At 51.5% G+C, this 18805-nt stretch overlaps 1 protein-coding gene across 7 annotated transcripts in view; it reads left to right on the plus strand.

The window, feature by feature from the left end:
- The window catches only part of ATP2B4 (ATPase plasma membrane Ca2+ transporting 4), a 64525-nt gene extending 47783 nt beyond the window's left edge, over nt 1–16742 (plus strand). For 5 of the 7 annotated variants that reach the window (XM_059867979.1, XM_059867983.1, XM_059867984.1 and 2 more), the window contains exons 18-23: nt 2393–2606; nt 3553–3764; nt 5545–5652; nt 6519–6701; nt 8583–8672; nt 13179–16742. In XM_059867979.1, the coding sequence (XP_059723962.1) occupies nt 2393–2606; nt 3553–3764; nt 5545–5652; nt 6519–6701; nt 8583–8672; nt 13179–13475 (1104 nt within the window). In that variant the 3' untranslated portion in view covers nt 13476–16742. Of the gene's footprint in view, nt 1–2392; nt 2607–3552; nt 3765–5544; nt 5653–6518; nt 6702–8582; nt 8773–13178 lie in introns of all 7 variants that reach the window. The other 2 variants (XM_059867986.1, XM_059867985.1) reach the window with 2 other exon arrangements.
- The last annotated feature ends 2063 nt before the right edge of the window (nt 16743–18805 follow it).

Here is an 18805-nt window from a genome sequence, read left to right on the forward strand (position 1 = left end):
GGTAGAGAGCAGAGGAATGAAAGAACCTGCTGGATTTCACAGGTTCCCTGTGGGTTGTTTTTCAGTGGAGCAGGAGAATAAATTCCTTGATTCTAAACAAATTTCCAGTGGGTTGTTTTCTAGTGGAGCAGGAAAATAAATTTCTTGGATTTAGCGAGTTTTCAGTGGCTTGTTCTTCACTGGAGCAGGAGAATAAATAAACCTGTTGGATTTAACAGGTTTTCCATAGGTTGTTGAAATTTAGGGATGTGACCAAGAGCCAGGGGCTGGGAGGTGCCTTGGGAGGCCATGCAGGGAGCTTGGAGCAAAGGAGAAATCTTTGGGAATGTTTTAGGAAGCTGTTAAATACCCAAGAGCAATTCTGGAGTTCTGTTCAGGAGGAGAGTGAAACAAAGAGGGAACAAAGGTTTATTTTGGTGGTGTGACTGTTCTCCCACTCTTTACCTGCAGGACTCTCTCCTGAAGGCTGTGCAGGGAGCTTGGAGAAAAGGAAAAATGTTTGGGAATGTTTTAGGAAGGTGTTTAATACCCAGGAGTGATTTTGTAGAGGTTTTCAGGAGGAGAGCAAAACAAAGAGGGAACAAAGGTTTATTTTGGTTGTGTGACTGTTCTCCCCCATAGGGTTCTCCCCTGAAGGCCATGGAGAAAAGGAGAAATTTTTGGGAACATTTTAGGAAGATGTTGATTACCTCAGTGCAATTCTGGAGTTCTGTTCAGGAGGAGAGTGAAACACAGAGGGAACAAAGGTTTATTTTGGTGGTGTGACTGTTCTCCCCCTGAAGGCTGTGCAGGGAGCTTGGAGAAAAGGAGAAATATTTGGGAATGTTTTAGGAAGGTGTAAAGTACCCCAAGAGTGATTTTGCAGAGGTTTTCAGGAGGAGAGCAAAACAAAGAGGAAACAAAGGTTTATTTTAGTTGTGTGACACATTCTCCCCCCTCAGGATTCACCTCTGAAGGCCATGGAGTGAAGGAGAATATTTGGGAATTTTTTAGGAAGGTGTTAAGTACCTCAGAGCAATTCTGGAGTTCTGTTCAGGAGGAGAGTGAAACAAAGAGGGAACAAAATTTATTTTGCTGGTGTGACACCTTCCCCCCCCTCAAGACTCCCCCCTGAAGGCCATGGAGCAAAGGAGGAATATTTGGGAATGTTTTAGGAAGGTGTTAAGTACCCCAGAGCAATTCTGGAGTTCTGTTCAGGAGGAAAGCAAAACACAGAGGGAACAAAATTTATTTTGGTGGTGTGACACCTTCTCCCCCTCAGGACTCGCCCCTGAAGGCCATGGAGCAAAGGAGAAATATTTGGGAATGTTTTAGGAAGGTGTTAAGTACCTCAGAGCAATTCTGGAGTTCTGTTCAGGAGGAGAGTGAAACAAAGAGGGAACAAAGGTTTATTTTGGTGGTGTGACACGTTCTCCCCCTCAAGACTCGCCCCTGAAGGCCGTGGAGCAAAGGAGGAATATTTGGGAATGTTGTAGGACGGTGTTCAGTACCCCAGAGCAATTCTGGAGTTCTGTTCAGGAGGAAAGCGAAACACTGAGGGAACAAAGGTTTATTTTAGTCATGTGACACATTCTCCCCCCTCAAGACTCCCCCCTGAAGGCCATGGAGCAAAGGAGAAATATTTGGGAATGTTGTAGGACGGTATTCAGTACCCCAAGAGCGATTCTGGAGTTCTGTTCAGGAGGAGAGTGAAACACAGAGGGAACAAAGGTTTATTTTGCTGGTGTGACACGTTCTCCCCCTCAGGACTTGCCCCTGAAGGCCATGGAGCAAAGGAGGAATATTTGGGAATGTTTTAGGAAGGTGTTAAGTACCTCAGAGCAATTCTGGAGTTCTGTTCAGGAGGAAAGCGAAACACAGAGGGAACAAAGGTTTATTTTGGTGGCGTGACACCTTCTCCCCCTCAGGACTCGCCCCTGAAGGCCATGGAGCAAAGGAGGAATATTTGGGAATGTTTTAGGAAGGTGTTCAGTACCCCATAGCAATTCTGGAGTTCTGTTCAGGAGGAAAGCAAAACAAAGAGGGAGCAAAGGTTTATTTTGGTGGTGTGACACCTTCTCCCCCCTCAAGACTCCCCCCTGAAGGCCATGGAGCAAAGGAGGAATATTTGGGAATGTTTTAGGACGGTGTTCAGTACCCCAGAGCAATTCTGGAGTTCTGTTCAGGAGGAGAGTGAAACAAAGAGGGAACAAAGGTTTATTTTGGTGGTGTGACACCTTCCCCCCCCTCAAGACTCCCCCCTGAAGGCCATGGAGCAAAGGATGAATATTTGGGAATGTTTTAGGAAGGTGTTCAGTACCCCATAGCAATTCTGGAGTTCTGTTCAGGAGGAAAGCAAAACAAAGAGGGAGCAAAGGTTTATTTTGGTGGTGTGACACCTTCTCCCCCTCAGGACTCGCCCCTGAAGGCCGTGCAGATGCTGTGGGTGAACCTGATCATGGACACGTTCGCCTCGCTGGCGCTGGCCACGGAGCCGCCGTCGGAGTCGCTGCTGCTGCGCAAACCCTACGGGCGCAACAAGCCGCTCATCTCCCGCACCATGATGAAAAACATCCTGGGCCACGCCGTCTACCAGCTCACCATCATCTTCACCCTGCTCTTCGCAGGTCAGTGACAGTGCCAGAGCGTCCTGGGAGGGAGGGGAGGGGAGAGGGGAAGGGGGAATGGAAAGGGAAAACAGAAAGGGGAAAGGAAAAGGAAGGGAAAGGAAAGGGAAGGTTTGGGAAGGTTTGGGAAGGTTTGGGAAGGGAAGGGAAGGTTTGGGAAGGTTTGGGAAGGGAAGGGAAGGTTTGGGAAGGTTTGGGAAGGGAAGGTTTGGGAAGGTTTGGGAAGGTTTGGGAAGGGAAGGTTTGGGAAGGGAAGGTTTGGGAAGGGAAGGTTTGGGAAGGGAAGGTTTGGGAAGGGAAGGTTTGGGAAGGGAAGGGAAGGTTTGGGAAGGGAAGGTTTGGGAAGGGAAGGTTTGGGAAGGGAAGGGAAGGGAAGGGAAGGGAAGGGAAGGGAAGGGAAGGGAAGGGAAGGGAAGGGAAGGGAAGGGAAGGGAAGGGAAAAGGGGAAAAAGGAAGAGGAAAAGGAAAAAAGGAGAAAGAAAGGAGAAAATTAGAAGGGGAAGGAAAAAAGGAACAGGAAAGGGAAAAATGGAAAATGAAAGAGAAAAGGAAAAGGAAAGGGAAAGGAAAGAAGGAAAGGGAAGGGGAAAGAAGGAAAGGGGAAAAGGAAAGGGAAAAAAGGAGAAAGAAGGGAGAAAAGGAGAAGGGGAAGGAAAAAAGGAAAAGGACGGGAAGATGGGAAAGCAAAAGGAAAGAGAAAAGGAAAGGGGAAAAGGAAAGGGTTTTTCTTTCTTTCTTGGTTTCTATTGTTTTTTTTCTATTGGTTTTTCTTTCTTTCTTGGTTTCTATTTTTGGACAATTTGGTCATTCTACGTCAACGACCTCGGTAGAAAATTCATTCAGTGTAAACACAGATCCTCTGCTCAAACTTCTCTCTGGCTCACAGAAATGCTGTAAAACCTCTTCCACATCTTCCCTTGCCCAAATCCCTTTTTCTCCTGCTCAGGGGAGAAGTTTTTCGACATCGACAGCGGCCGGAACGCGCCCCTGCACTCGCCCCCCACCGAGCACTACACCATCGTCTTCAACACCTTCGTGATGATGCAGCTCTTCAACGAGATCAACGCGCGCAAGATCCACGGCGAGAGGAACGTCTTCGAGGCCATCTACCGCAACCCCATCTTCTGCACCGTGGTGCTGGGCACCTTCTTCGCCCAGGTGACCCCAGCCCGGGGGTTTTGCTTGGTTCCGCTGGGATTCTGTGGCTTCTGCTTTGCTCCATGGGTTATTCCACATGGGTTATTCCATGGGTTATTCCACATGGGTTATTCCATGGGTTATTCCATGGGTTATTCCATGGGTTATTCCATATGGGTTATTCCATGGGTTATTCCATGGGTTATTCCGCATGGGTTATTCCATGGGTTATTCCACATAGGTTATTCCATGGGTTATTCCATGGGTTATTCCATGGGTTATTCCACATGGGTTATTCCATGGGTTATTCCATGGGTTATTCCATGGTTTATTCCATGGGTTATTCCATGGGTTATTCCATGGGTTATTCCATGGGTTATTCCACATGGGTTATTCCATGGGTTATTCCATGGGTTATTCCATGGGTTATTCCACATGGGTTATTCCACATGGGTTATTCCATGGGTTATTCCATGGGTTATTCCATATGGATTACTCCATGGGTTATTCCATGGGTTATTCCATGGGTTATTCCATATGGGTTATTCCATGGCTTATTCCATGGCTTATTCCATGGCTTATTCCACATGGGTTATTCCATGGGTTATTCCATGGGTTACTCCATGGGTTATTCCACATGGGTTATTCCATGGGTTATTCCATGGGTTATTCCATGGGTTATTCCACATGGGTTATTCCATGGGTTATTCCATGGGTTATTCCATGGTTTATTCCATGGCTTATTCCATGGCTTATTCCATGGCTTATTCCATGGCTTATTCCATGGCTTATTCCACATGGGTTATTCCATGGGTTATTCCACATGGGTTATTCCATGGGTTATTCCGCATGGGTTACTCCATGGGTTATTCCATGGGTTATTCCACATGGGTTATTCCATGGGTTATTCCATGGGTTATTCCATATGGGTTATTCCATATGGGTTATTCCATGGGTTATTCCATGGGTTATTCTGCATGGGTTATTCCATATGGGTTATTCCATGGGTTATTCCATGGGTTATTCCATGGGTTATTCCACATGGGTTATTCCATGGGTTATTCCATGGGTTATTCCATATGGGTTTTTCCATGGGTTATTCCATGGGTTATTCCATGGGTTATTCCATATGGGTTATTCCATGGGTTATTCCATGGGTTATTCCACATGGGTTATTCCATGGGTTATTCCATGGGTTATTCCACATGGGTTATTCCATGGCTTCCACTGCGCTCCATGGGTTATTCCACATGGGTTCTACTTTGCTCCCTGGATTGTTCCACTGGGATTCCATGGCTTCCATTTTGCTCCATGGGTTATTCCATGGCTTCCAGTTTGCTCCATGGGTTATTCCATGTGGGTTATTCCACATGGGTTCCACTTTGCTCCCTAGATTGTTCCACTGGGATTCTGTGGCTCCCATTTTGCTCCATGGGCTATTCCACATGGGTTATTCCACATGGGTTATTCCAAAGGGGTTATTCCATGGCTTCCACTTTGCTCCCTGGATTGTTCCACATGGGTTGCACATTGCTCCCTGGGTTATTCCGCATGCTTCCACTTTGCTCCATGGGTTATTCCATGGCTTCCACTTTGCTCCCTGGATTGTTCCACTGGGATTCCATGGCTTCCACTTTGCTCCCTGGGTTATTCCACATGGTGGAAGGTGTCCCTGTGCATAGGTCTGGGTGGGAACTTAATGGAACACCTCCCAACATGCTCCAGACCCCAAATCCCAGGATGTTTTGGGCTGGAAGGGATTTCCATGCCCAGGGTGTGACTCTTGTCTCCTGTGCTGCAGATCATCATTGTGGAGTTTGGTGGGAAGCCCTTCAGCTGCTCTGGGCTCACCCTGAGCCAGTGGTTCTGGTGCATTTTCATCGGAGTGGGAGAGCTCCTGTGGGGCCAGGTAAGGGCCAGCCCCAAAATCCTGCCCCACCCTTCCCTCCCTGCCCTTGTTCTCCCTGGTTTTTCCCCAGGGCAGCTCCTTAGGAAGGTGTTTAGGGTGGGGCTGATGCCCCTCCCCACCCCAGCTGCAGGAGAAGAGGTCACTCATCCCCTCCTCAGTCCCACCCTGCTGCAGAGGGACACACCCAGCAGTGACAGGGACATTCCTGGTGTCCCCACTGGGTCCTGGCAGCTCCCCTGGGCTGATACCTTGAGAACGCTGAGCTGGAACTGGGATTAGACAGAGCTAAGGAATAAAGCAGGGATTTATTCAAAGGATCTCCTCAATGGATCCACCTTGGGCAGCACAAGAGCCCAGCCAGGGCTGCACCCAAGGTGAACCAAAATGATCATAAGATGGACCCAAAATGGTCACAAAATGAACCCAAAATGGCACAAAATGAACCCAAGGTGAACCAAAATGGCCACAAAATGGACCCAAAATGGTCACAAAATGAACCCAAAATGGACCCAAATGGTCACAAAATGGACAACGAGGTCTCTCACTTTTGTAAGTTCTGCTCCATTTACATATTGGAGTTAATTGTCCAATTCCAGCTTTAGGTTATGAAGCCCCATCCTTGTTTTTCTCTCTTCAGTCCATGTTGTTTCTGCTTTTGGGCCTGAGATTTTGATCATTTGAAATTTGGATCATAGAGAAGGAATTGTTGTGTCTCTCTGCTCTGTGAACAGAGCTCACCAGCCCTTAGTACAGAGCTCAGACCCACACACTAACGCAGCACAGAATCTAAAAACCACAAAAGCTAAACCCTGAGGCATCCCCACGACCTCAGGCTGAGTCCCTGCTGTGTCCCTGCCTGTCCCCAGCTGATCTGCACCGTGCCAACGAGCCACCTGAAGTTCCTGAAGGAGGCTGGGCACGGCATCACCAAGGAGGAGATCCCCGAGGAGGAGCTGCCCGAGGACGTGGACGAGATCGACCACGCGGAGATGGAGCTGCGGCGGGGGCAGATCCTGTGGTTCCGGGGGCTCAACAGGATCCAGACCCAGGTACAGGGGGGCAGCAGGGCTGGGGGGGCTCTGCCTGCTGTGTCTCCTCCTCTCTCTCTCCCCCTGCAGGGGCTCTGTCTGCAGAGAGGTGACAGCTGCTGCTCGCGGGATGCCATCGCCTCCCGGGCCAGGCTTCCACCTGTGCCTTTGCAGGGAGCCAGGATAACCTGGATTTTGGGACAGCTGGGGCCAGGATAACCTGGATTTTGGGACAGCTGGGCGTGGGGGGAGGCTGTTGTGCTGCAGGCACTGTGCTGCTGGTCAGCAGGAGGCTGGATGTGCCACTGATGGTCACCTCAGCAGCACAGGAGGCTGTGAGGGGTGCACGGAGCCCCCCAGGCTCTGCCCTGCTCTTGCTGGCTGCTGGGATCGAGGTGACATGCTGTTCCCAGGGGGAATGTGCCCAGCAGGGATCTGCCAGCACCAGAGCCTCCCTGGTGTGGCTCCTTGTGGCACCCCTCTGTGCCAGCTCAGCCCCACGGCACACGAGGGGAGAAAATCTCTCCGTCTTCTTTTTACATCACTTGGTTCTCCCTGACTATTTTCCCTGATTTTTTCCTTTTTCCCCACCCCAAAAGGGTGGATTTTTGCTCCCACCAAGCAGGGAGAGCTCCGTGCCCCTCACTTTCCCTGGAGACCAGGACAGAGCTGTCCCACGGAGAGAAGTCCTGGTGTCCCCAGGCAGGCAGAGCTGCTGGGTCACCTTTGCTCCTCCTCTGTCCCTCCTCTGTGACAAACAAACGGGGACAGGGGCTGGGGCAGAGTTAACTTCCCTTCTCTGAGCTGTCACCTCCACAGTGTCGCCTTGGTGGCCTCAAGGTGAAGCTCAGCCTGGTTCCTGGCTGGCTGTGAGCCCCGAGGGGCAGCTGGGCTCTGTGTGGGGGTAACCAGTGCTTCACTGACATGAGGAACGTGCTGGAAGCTTCCAGGCTCTCCTGTGCTGGAAATGCAGGAGCTCTGCAGGGCTGCAGTGCCAGAGGTGCCCCTGGGGCCGAGCCTGGAGCTTCCCAGGTGTTTCCCTGTGCTGGAGCTGAGATGAGCTCCTGCCACATCAGAAATGGGTGCTGGCACGTCCTGGAGCTTCTGTGGGGTCCAGCCTGAGCACTGGGGGGGCTCCTGTCCCCGTGTGGGGTGTGTGAAAAGGGCACAGGGGAGAAGAGGGACATCGGAGTGGGGCAGGAGCCAAGCCATGTGTGAAACACCTGCACAGCCAGAGCTGGGGCTGGAGGAGGTGCCCAGAAGGTGCCACGGGGCTGGCATCACCCAGCCACAAAGTGCCCAGGAAGCCACGGTGGCCCCTGGATGCTGCTCAGTTCCTCGAGCCTCAGGACACATCCACAGGGCAGCCATGGCCCCAGCACCAGGGTGCTGCATCCCCAGCAGCCCTCAGGCCTGGGAGAGGGGCTGGGACATCTCCTGCTGCCACGGGGGCTGTGGGGAGCCTGTGGAGTGTCCCCAGAGTGCCCCACAGGGCTGAGGCACCAGGAGCCCTTCCCCACAGCTGCCCACTCGCACTCCTGCCCACCCTCTCTGTCTCTCTCTGCTCCTCCTGCAGATTTTTGGATAGCCCCAGGTGTTTCCTCTGCCACTGCCTCCCACCACAGCCCTTTTCCTGGTGGGGGGATCGACCCTGCTGCTCTGGCTGCCCTGGGAAGGGCAGAGCTGGACACTCTCTCTGCTCCAACAGCAAAACCCCACGTGGGTTTCGGGGAGCGTGGGGTGGGGGGGGCTCTCTCCTCCTTCCTCCTCCTCTTCCTCGCCTCTCCATCCTCCTCCTTCCTTGCTGTCTGTGTGTCTGCCCACCTTCCCCTGTCCCCTGTCCCCTGTCCCTGTCCCTGTCCCTGGCCAGGTGTCGCTATCTCACTCTCTGGTTCTTTGCAGATGGACGTAGTTTACACATTCCAGACCGGCGCCTCCTCTTTGCAGGGAGCCCTCAGGAGACAGCCTTCCATCGTGAGCCAGCACCACGATGTAAAAAATGTTTCTAGCCCAACCCATGTAGCTCTTTCCTCCGTCAATTCCACTCCCACCACTTCTGCTGTTGCTGCTGCTGCATCTCCTCCTGCGGGCAGTGAGTGATGGTCTATTACAATGCATGACTTTAATGAGCACAGAGAGCACCTGCACCCCCCTAACCCCGCCTGCTCTCTCTCCCTCTCAGCCTTGACTCACACACTCAGTCCCAAACCTGAAGGATGGGGCGGGAAACCCTTCAAAACCCCAGGATTTTATGTTGTTAACAAAGTTATGAACCTTTCTGGTCCTTTCCCCCCCCAGTTCCTTGTTGCTTCCTCCAGTTTTACCTCTTCTCCTCCTTTGCAGGGCTGGTGTTTGAGTCCACCCTCCTGAGGGCGGGCAGAAATTGGCAGTTCTTGCTCAAAAACCCCCAGGTTCACGAGCATTGCTGGGAGAAGGGCAAGGCTGAGCCCAAATCCTGCTGCTTCTTCCCACTGCCCAGCCCTGGGACACTCCAGGGATGGGCAGAGGAGTTGCTTGAAATCTCTTCTGGAGGCAGAGTGGCCGCTGGGACTGTCCCCAAGGCTGGCTGAGCCACAGCAAGGAGGGAAAAGCAGGGAAAAGCTCCTGCCCGTGGCTCAGCTGGTGACACCTTGGGGCTGCTGTCCCTCTCTCTGTCCCCACCTGGGGACTTGCATGGCCCGGGGACATCTCTCTGCTGCCCTGGGGACATTTCTGTGTTGCCCTGAGGACATCCCCAGGGCTCTGCTGGTGCTCAGGGCAGCCAGAGCATCCTTGGTGCCCACCCTGCTCTGCACACTCTGGATCCCAGGGTGTGCAGACACTGCTCTGCATGGAAATGGGCATGGAACACAATTCCTGCTGGATCCCAGTGGGAATGCTGAGCCCTGGATCTGGCACTGGGTTTTCAGACCCTAAAAAAGGCCCTGTGTGGAGTAGGGCTCTGTCTCTGTCCATCATAGACTGCTCTGCACATCCTGGATCTCAGGGTGTGCAGACACACAACTGTGCATGGAACACAATTCCTGCTGGATCCCAGTGGGAATGCTGGATCCTGGATCTGGCACTGGGTCTCCAGACCCTGAAAAAAGCCCTCTCTGTGTTCATCACAGGCTGCTCTGCACATCCTGGATCTCAGGGTGTGCAGACACACTACTGTGCATGGAAATGGGAATGGCACACAATTCCTGCTGGATCCCAGTGGGAATTCTGGGTCCTGGATCTGGCACTGGGTTTTCAGACCCTAAAAAAGGCCCTGTCTGGTGCAGGGTCTGTCTCTGTTATTGTGGGCTGCTCTGCACATCCTGGATCTCAGGGTGTGCAGACACACATCTGTGCATGGAAATGGGCATGGAAGCCACATTCCTGCAGGATATCCATGGGAGTGCTGGATCCTGGCTTTCCAGACCCCCCAAAAAAGGCCCTGTCTGATGTAGAACCCCTCCGTGTGTTCAGTGTTGGGGCTGGTGAGCACGTGGCCGTGGGTTCTGTCTGCAGGCTGGGAGCAGGGAATGGGGCTCTGCTGGATAATTGGCTTTTTTATTGCACAGTCACTTATCCCTGTTCTCCTCTGATTAGAGAAATACCCTCCGTGACTTTCTGGAGAGCTTTCAGGCTCTGCTGTTTATGCACTGTGGGGGAGGAGAGAGAATTTGGGATAATTTTGTTTTCTCTCTGTTTAGCTGACTCTGAGGCTGGCAGCTGATTGGGTTTAACCCCAGCGATTCTGGAGCAGCACAGCTGCCTCCTGCTCCTGCCTGCATCTGGGAAAACCTCCAGGATTTTCTGATGGAATAAAATCTGCTCAGAGGGGCTCAGAGCAGAGGGTTTGCAGGGGGGAGGAGTGAGACCAAAATGCAGCTTTTTTGCAGTCTGTGGATCCATGTTTTCCCTCATTTTGCAGCGAGGGAATAGAAAACTTGGATAGTTCGTGCAAACTTCACCAGGAGCTAACCCAGGTCTCCAAAATTTCCTGCTGTTTTCTTGCCTGGATTTCTCTTGTTTCCCTCTGCTGCTTCCCTCTCTCCCAAAGCTCCTCTTCCCTCCACGCAGATCTGTGGTGTCCCTCTCCCATGGAGGAGTTTTTCCAGGGCTGGACTTGCTGTGTCCCTCCTGGAGTTGCTGGAGAGCTCTCAGGAATCGCTGGTCAGGTTTTGGCAGAGCCCAGCTGCTCCCGCTGGGAATTCTGCCCCGGCCTGAGGGGCTGGGCAGAGCCAGGGGCACGGGGTGGCATTGCCGAGGGGCTCTCACCCAGCACGTGGAGGTTTCACGTTTCACAGGAATCGATGCCAAGCCTGGAGGTTGCATTTGAAGCTTCCAGGTGGAGAGGAGGCGGGAGGAGCCGGCCGTGGGAGGGAGGGAGGGAGGGAGGGGCGGCTCCAGGCTGGAATTCAGCTCTGCTGGCGCTGCCTGCCTCGTTCAGAACACATTTCCTCCCTGTTCCCTTCCTTTGAGAGGGAACAGCTGAATTCATCTCGCAGCAGGTGATGGAGAAGGGAGGAAAATCTGAGGGAAGCTGCAGCAGGAGCTCCTTGAGGGGGCTGAGCAGGAGACTGAGCACAGATTCCCTGGAATTGCTCCAGGGAGCCTTCCCTGCTGCTCCTGGCAGTGCTGGACAAATCTCCAGGGCTCTGGAGGTGATTCCTTGGGAGAGGAGATCTCCTGGTCCCACATGAGAGGGGGAGGCTTCTGTGGAGCTGCTCCTAAATCTGAATTGTAGATGCCACCACCTTGTGGCTGTGACAGTCCCTGGGCTGTCCTTGGCCACTTCCTTGTGGCTCTGGCAGTCCCTGGGTCTTCTTGGCCACCTCCTCGTGGCTGTGACAGTCTCTGGGTCTCTTTGGCCACCACCTTGTGGCTGTGACAGTCCTTGGGCTGTCCTTGGCCACCTCCTCATGGCTGTGACAGTCCCTGGGTCTCCTTGGCCACCTCCTCGTGGCTCTGGCAGTCCCTGGGTCTCCCCGGCCACCTCCTCATGGCTGTGACAGTGCCTGGGCTGTCCTTGGCCACCTCCTCGTGGCTGTGACAGTCCCTGGGTCTCCTTGGCCACCTCCTTATGGCTGTCACAGTGCCTGGGCTGTCCTTGGCCACCTCCTCGTGGCTCTGGCAGTCCCTGGGTCTCCTTGGCTTGGTTGGATTTGTTCTCCTTGGTTCAGTTGGTGTTTTAGGGCTCAGGTCTTGCTGTTCTCGAGTCGTGGCTCATGTGACAGATGATCAGTCTGAGGTGGCCCCGGTGGTGTCCCTTGTCCTGTGCGTTCACCTGAATTGGTCCAAGGTCATCAGTGCACAAATCCAGCTCTGAATTGGTTCCCAGCTCCCTCAAATTCCCATTTTTCCAGGCCAGTGGTGCTCCAGGCTCATGCAAAGCTCCTTCCATGGGGCCAGAGACCGAGCACAATGACTGACATTGCTCCAGGGAGCCTTCCCTGCTTCCAGGGGTCTGGGAGAGGAGATCTGGTCCCACACGAGCTCTGCTCCACGGAGCTGAGGCTTCTGTTGCTTCCCTGGAACCCCAGCAGAGCTGGGATATGACACTTGTCACCCACCTGAGCCCAAATCTGGGAGCTGGAAGGGTTTGAGGCTGGAATTCCAGAGGATCTGCAGGGAGCAGGGAATCCACTGTCCAGGTGTGTCCACAGAGCTCTCCCTCCCAGTGCAGTGGAGCTGGCAGAGCCATGCCCTGGTCCTCTGAATCTCCTCCTTGAGCCTGGATTTCGGTGGAGCTGCCCCAGGGCTTTCCCAGGATTGTGAAGGAATTCCTTCAGAATATCCAACAGAATCTGAATTGATCTCCAGCTCCAAAAATTCCCATTTTTAACTGCCTTTGGAAACCACTGGGTGTCCTGCAGGTGCAGGGAAGGCTCTAGAGCTCCAGCAGTGTGGGGAACCCCACAGAGAGCTGGACCTTCACCTGGATCCTCCCAGCACCCACCTGGATCTCAGCTTCCAGAGGCTCCAGAAAAGCTGGAGACGCCTTTGGCAAGCCCCACTCCTTTGCAGAGCTGTAGGAAGGACCCTCCCAACCCCACCCACGGCTCCCACAGTAGTTTGCCCCCGCTGTTTGCCTAACCCACCTCTTTTTGGAGCCGTAGTTCCCCCACCTCGTCCGTCCCTTGTCCTCGTGTCCGTCCGTCCACCCCGGGGCGCACACCCCCACACCAATTTAACGACTAATTAACGCCTCTGGCTTCCATCCATCCAGACTGGTGATGTTGGGGTGGTGGTTTGGAGTCGTCCTGTGTCTTTTCTTGCAGCTTCTGAGGCTGGTGGGTCCCCAGCACCCCCGTAGTGCCTGACTCTGCCCCCAGTTCACCGTAGATGTCTCATTTTTGACCGAGCTGTCTGTTCAGTGGTGATTTTGTCGCTGTGGTCGTGACTTTTTTTTTGTTGTTGTTGTTGTTGTTTGATGGTTGTCTCTCATCATTTATTTCACTCTCTCCCTCGAGCCCTGCCCTCTGGCAGCACCACTGACCCCCTGTTTTTTCTCCCCACGCCGCCCAGATCAAAGTGGTGAATGCGTTCCGTAGCTCCCTGTACGAAGGCCTCGAGAAACCCGAATCCAGAAGCTCCATCCATAACTTCATGACTCACCCAGAGTTCATCCTGGAGGAAGATGAGCCTCGGACACCATTCCTTGACAGCACCGAAGACGAGCCCGAGCCTGACGGACTCCAAAAGCGAGGTGGGGGCAGCCTGGGGGGCTCCACGGCCCTCAACAGGAACAACAACGCCGTGGACAGCGAGTTCAGCTTCCCCGAGCCCGGGAGCCCCTTCCACAGCCTGGAGACCTCTGTTTGACCTTAGGACTTGGAATTCCCCCTCCTCCTCCTCTTCCTCGTCCTCATCCACCTGGGCCCTGTGTGATCCCAGCACCAGTAACTGATCACACTGCTGCGGTCAAACTGCTCATGCCTGTATCATCATCGGGGGTTTTGGGGGTTTTTTTGGGGTGGGGTGGGGGGTTTAATGTGTTTTTTTCATTTTTGTTTTGTTTCATTTCGTTGGGGTTTTTTTTTTTACCTTTATTTAGCAGTGGGAACCAGAGTACCACCACGATGGGTGTTGGGAGAGAGGCTAAGCCAAAAAAAAAAAACCAAAACAAACAAAAAACAAATACCAGTTGTGCATCTCCATCCCTGATTTTCCGTGGTACTCACCCAGGGAAGCTGCCAGCTTCTTTCCTCTCCAAGAGTTGGGCTCCAGGCACCTGGAGCCAGGGGGTTTTCACTTTGGAAAAATGCATGTTCCAAGGAAATTCAAATTGTTGTAGTCTTACACGCCCTCAGCCCGAAGGCTGGGGGTGCACTTGTGACTTGATTTTAAATTTTTTTTGTGGTTTTTTTTTTCACACGTGGTTTTTAGGGGTTTTTTTTTTTCTTCTAATGTTGGGGTTTGCTCTTTGCTTGTGGGATTTGCCCCCCTACCCAGGGGGAAGTGGGCAGGGGCAGTCACTGCTCCAGTAAGGAAATTAAGGAATAAACTAAAAAATCCCAGCCAGGGGAAGGTGTTTACTCCAAGGTTCAGAGATCCAGGGATGCCCACCAGTCTTCCACCTTTGAAAAATGGTACCTGGGCTTCTTCCAGCTCCCCCTCTGTGTGTGCCCACACGTTTCTCTCTCTTTGTTTCCAAACTGGGAGATGAGAAACGAAGGTGGCTTGGCTCTGACCTTGCTGGAGGGAAGAAATTCTGATTTTCCTGCAAAGGTGGAGGTGAAACTACCAGGGAAAAGGTGGGGAGAGCCTCCCAGGTGTGAGGGGTTCTTCCTGAGGGATTCTCTAGGAGAGGCCTCTCTGCTGCTCCTGGTCAGGGGGGAAACTCTTGGGGTGAGGATTTTTGCAGCTCTCCCAGCTCCTGCCCTCCAGAGCAGAGGGATTTTTGCCCTTTTTTCTGTGCTCTTGGGGTCCAGCACCCCTCAGCCTCACAGTGATCCAGGAGGAGGCTCCAGCCATGCCCAAAAGCCGTGGGAGGCTGAGTGGGAACCTCCTGAATCCTTGCAGGGATCAACCCAGCTGCCTCATGGTCCAGTGGAAGGTGCGATGATCCCAGATTTTCCTGGATGTGTGGCTTGGATGGCTGCAGGTCTCCCAGAGAAGGAGCTGCTGGAGGCTTGGCCTCACTTGGCTGCTTTTTTTGGAGGTCATCTCCTCTCCTCCAGCCCTGGGAACAAGCCAGTGAGAGTCCCTTTCCTTGGAGGTGGCTCTGGATTGTCCCTCTGGCCATCCCTGGAGCAGGAAGCAGAGCTTGGGCTTCTCCTCCCCTTGAGGGAAGCTCTGCCACCTCCCTGCTCTCCTCCATCCCCTCTGGCTGAGAGGAACAGAGCAGGAAACGAGGCCATTCCCACCTCTGGATGGGAAAACCCTGGGATTCCAAGCCCTGAGGGTTTTTTATGGGTTTTTTTTGGGAAAGGCTGGCTCTGGCTGGGTTCTCCTCCCCTGTCCCACCAGGAACGCACAGCGGAATCTCCCGTGCCTTCTCCGAGCACTGCCTGCAGCACCTCCTGCCACGCCAGGCCCAGATCTTTGCCAAGATTTAAGTGTTCCTTAAACCACAACGTGAACCAAGTGTCTCTGTGTCCTTCCCTGGGCTGGGAGGAGGAGGAGGAGGAGGAGGAGGAGGGAAGGATGAGCTCCTTTTTCCTGCTGAGGAAAGGTCTTTATCCCAAAAATCCCAAATATCCTGAATATCCCAAGTGTCCCACCCTGGTGCTGGCGAGCTGGGCTTTGTTCACTGCCAACAGCAAGAAGAAATTGCCACCACTGCCCGTCCCCAGTGCAAATTCAGTGTCCACCCCATGCCTGGCTCCTCCTTGCCTCCCTCCCCCCAAAAAAATAACCCAGGGGAGTGAAGGGATCTTGGGTTAAACACCAGGAAAAACAACACAAAAAAAACCCCAAAACGAGGGGTGGTTGTGGGGTTTTGGTTCTGTGCTAAAGGTGACGTTGCTTAAAAAAAAAAACAAAAAAAAAAATCACTTTTTCTATTTTAAATACTTGCAAAAAAGAAAAAAAAAAAAGAGAATGGTGTTCTTACAAGCTTACAGAAATATTTATTACTTTTTTGGGGGGATGCACCAATTTTTTTTTTTTTCCTTTTGATATTTTTTTTAATACCTCAGACCTGTTGAAAAAAAGAAATAAAACAAAAAAAAAAAAGACTCAAACCAACAACAACTTCAAGCCAACTTTGGAGGCTCTCAAAGTCACTCCCAGAAATCTGTGACTGGCAGGATTTGCCACAAGGGTCTGGTCGTTCCTTTAGTTTGCTCTCTTTTTGTTGTTCTAGTTTCCATTTTAGGAGTGGGGGGAGGGAGAAATAATGCTATATAAATATTATGCAAAAAAAAAAAAGGAAAAAAAAAGAAAAAGAAAAAAAATCTAGTTTTCTTTAGCTCAGAAACTGATATTTTTACGTCAGCCATATGTATTTTGTTTAAAGAAAAAAAAGAAAATAAATCTTGAGTCCCGATGCTGCTTGAGGGCAGTTGCAAGGGACACTTTAATTAATTCCGTGGATTAATTAATTCAGCCATCGGATGCCAGTCAGCTTCCTTTTCTCTGAGCAGCCATCTTTCTACTAGCCGTGAGTTGGATGACACAAATGGGGTTTTTTTATATAAATATCTATAAATTATGTTGGTGTATGGCTGGTTGCTTCAAGTATAAATGTTTCTTGTGCAGATTTCCTGTAAAGTTTTGTTTTTTTGGGTTAAGTTTCAGTGATATCCTGGCAGCAGCTGACTCTTGGCTTAAGTTATTGAGGACATTATACAAAAAAAAAAAGAGATTTGGGGGAGATTGGTGCTCCAGAAAAAAAGGCATGGTCGGCGGCACGGACTTTTGGGGACTTTCTGCAACATGCCTTGACTAGGGGGAGATATAAATATCCATATAAATATATATTATTATGAATAATTTCTGGTTTTTTGCTTTGTTTGAACTGCCACGAGTGCGCGCGGAGCAGGGGAGGGCCGGCGCCGTGCCCGCCAGGAAGCAAAGCCACCCCCTCCCTCCTCCTTGTGATCAACTTGCCTTGGAATGCTTTGTTATTAAAACACTCTGAACATCCTTCTGCATCCAGTTCTTGATCCCAGCAGGGCGGATTTGCGGATTTTCCGTGGATTTTCCGTGGATTTTCCGTGGAATTGGCGGATTGGTACCAAAGACACCTCGGCCTGTGCGCGGCTCGCTGGCCAGGCAGCTCTTGAGGTTTTCTCCTGCTGAGGTTTTTATGATTTGCACAGGGAGAAGGGTGTGGGGAGGGGGTTTAATTTCTTTTTTTTTTTTTCCCCAAAGGTTTTCCGTGCAATAAAGTGAAATTTTTCAAGCGATCTCAAGAAGGAAATAAACTAAACCGCTTTTGAGCATGGGCGGCCTTTTCCCCCTCACGCCCGGGCCTGGAGGCCTCAGCTCCTCTCTGAGGGTGACCTGAGGGGAAAAAAACCTGAGCTGGGAAATAAAACTGTCCCAAATGCCCAAAGGGCATCTCCAGGTGCCACTGCCAGGTCCTGGCACCTGTGGCACCACCCTGGGAAGGTTTTTGTCCCTCTGTGGGGGACACCTGGGCCTGCATGGCTCCTGCTCCATCCCCAACCCCCCTGAGCCCAAAACGCCTCCTGCACCCCCAAATCTCCCCTGGGGCCACAGGGATGTGGGGGAATCATTTTCCTGCTCCTTTTCCTGCTCCTTTTCCACCCAAACAGGATTTTTTTTTTCCCCCAAATGGGGAATTTGGCATTTCTTCCTCTCCAGCATCCCCACCTCACCCCGACTCTGCTCACCCCAAACGCCCCAATTTTCATCCAGCAAAACCCATGGTTAAAACTGACTTTAGTTTATTTCCTCCCTTTCAATAAATATATATATATATACAGTCTGAACTCAACATTTATGTGTGTGTATATATATTTATCCAACGCTCTCACAAAACAAAAAAACTTTCTTTTGAAGAGGGCACGTGGAGCCGAGTTTTTCCTTTTTTTTTTTTTCCAGTAACTCAGTATAATAAGCACTGGTATTTTTGTATAAAAAAATGGGAGAGAGAAAAAAGAAAAAAAAAACCAAAATACAAAACAAAAGACTGAATATTATGTGGTATGCATGACATTAAAAAACAAAACAATGGTGGTTTCAAAGCAATATGTACCCTGGTGTGTTTGCCATATCCTAGAGTCCAGCTTAAAGTGCACCTGATCTGTATTGCATTTTGATATTAATCTCTATGTACAATGTTTTGCATGTAATTTATATGGATCTTGGGAGAAAAAAAAAAAAAAAAGAGAATCTGAATGAATTGTCCATTGGCTTCTTCTGAGAAAACAAACTCCAAGCAGAGCTAAAACTCCAAAGTGGAAGCAGCTGAGTGGTTGAAGGGTGGGAAAAGGGGGTACAGTAAGAAAAAATAAATGAAGAGGGAGAAGGTTTGGAATCAATAAAGCTTTTGGCTGTTGAGCAGAAATGATTGCATCCAGATAATAAAATGTGTAACCGTGCCCTGCTCCGTGTGTCCGGCAGCTCGGGGGATCTGTCCCAAACCCTCCCCAGGAATGGCTCCATCCCAGTGGGGTGGAAATGGATGGAGATCCATCCCAAAATCCCCTCAGCATGGGGTTTCTGTAATTTTATTGATTCTTCTTCCACTACCTGCAAGCAAAATTGGTGCCAAACGCCACCAAAATGGTGCTGCTGGGCCGTGAGGGGTTGCCCTGGGTTAATAATTGGTGTAGACCCCATGTGTGATATTCGTGTTCTCTGAACAGAGAAACATAATTCTCTCCCAGGATTTTTCCTGGGGAAGGCAGTGAGAAGCTTTTGGCTGTTGAGCAGAAATTATTACATCCAGAGAATAAAATGTGTAACGATGCCGTGCTCCGTGTGTCCGGCAGCTCAGGGGGATCTGTTCCAAACTCTCCCCAGGAATTCACATCCCTGAGGGGGCGTGAGGGAGGGGATGGCACCTGGGAGTGGGGACCATTCTTGGGACATCGGGGGTAATTTCCTCACGGAAAGGGCGGCCAGGATTTGGAAGTGGCTGCCCAGGGAGGTCTGGAGTCCCCCTCACCCCTGTAGGTGACAAGGACGTGGCACTGGGGGCTCGGGAAGGGGGAGATGATCCGGGAAGGATTCTCCAA

The sequence above is a fragment of the Haemorhous mexicanus genome, chromosome 25 (genome assembly GCF_027477595.1).
Source record: "Haemorhous mexicanus isolate bHaeMex1 chromosome 25, bHaeMex1.pri, whole genome shotgun sequence".
Lineage (NCBI taxonomy): Eukaryota > Metazoa > Chordata > Aves > Passeriformes > Fringillidae > Haemorhous > Haemorhous mexicanus.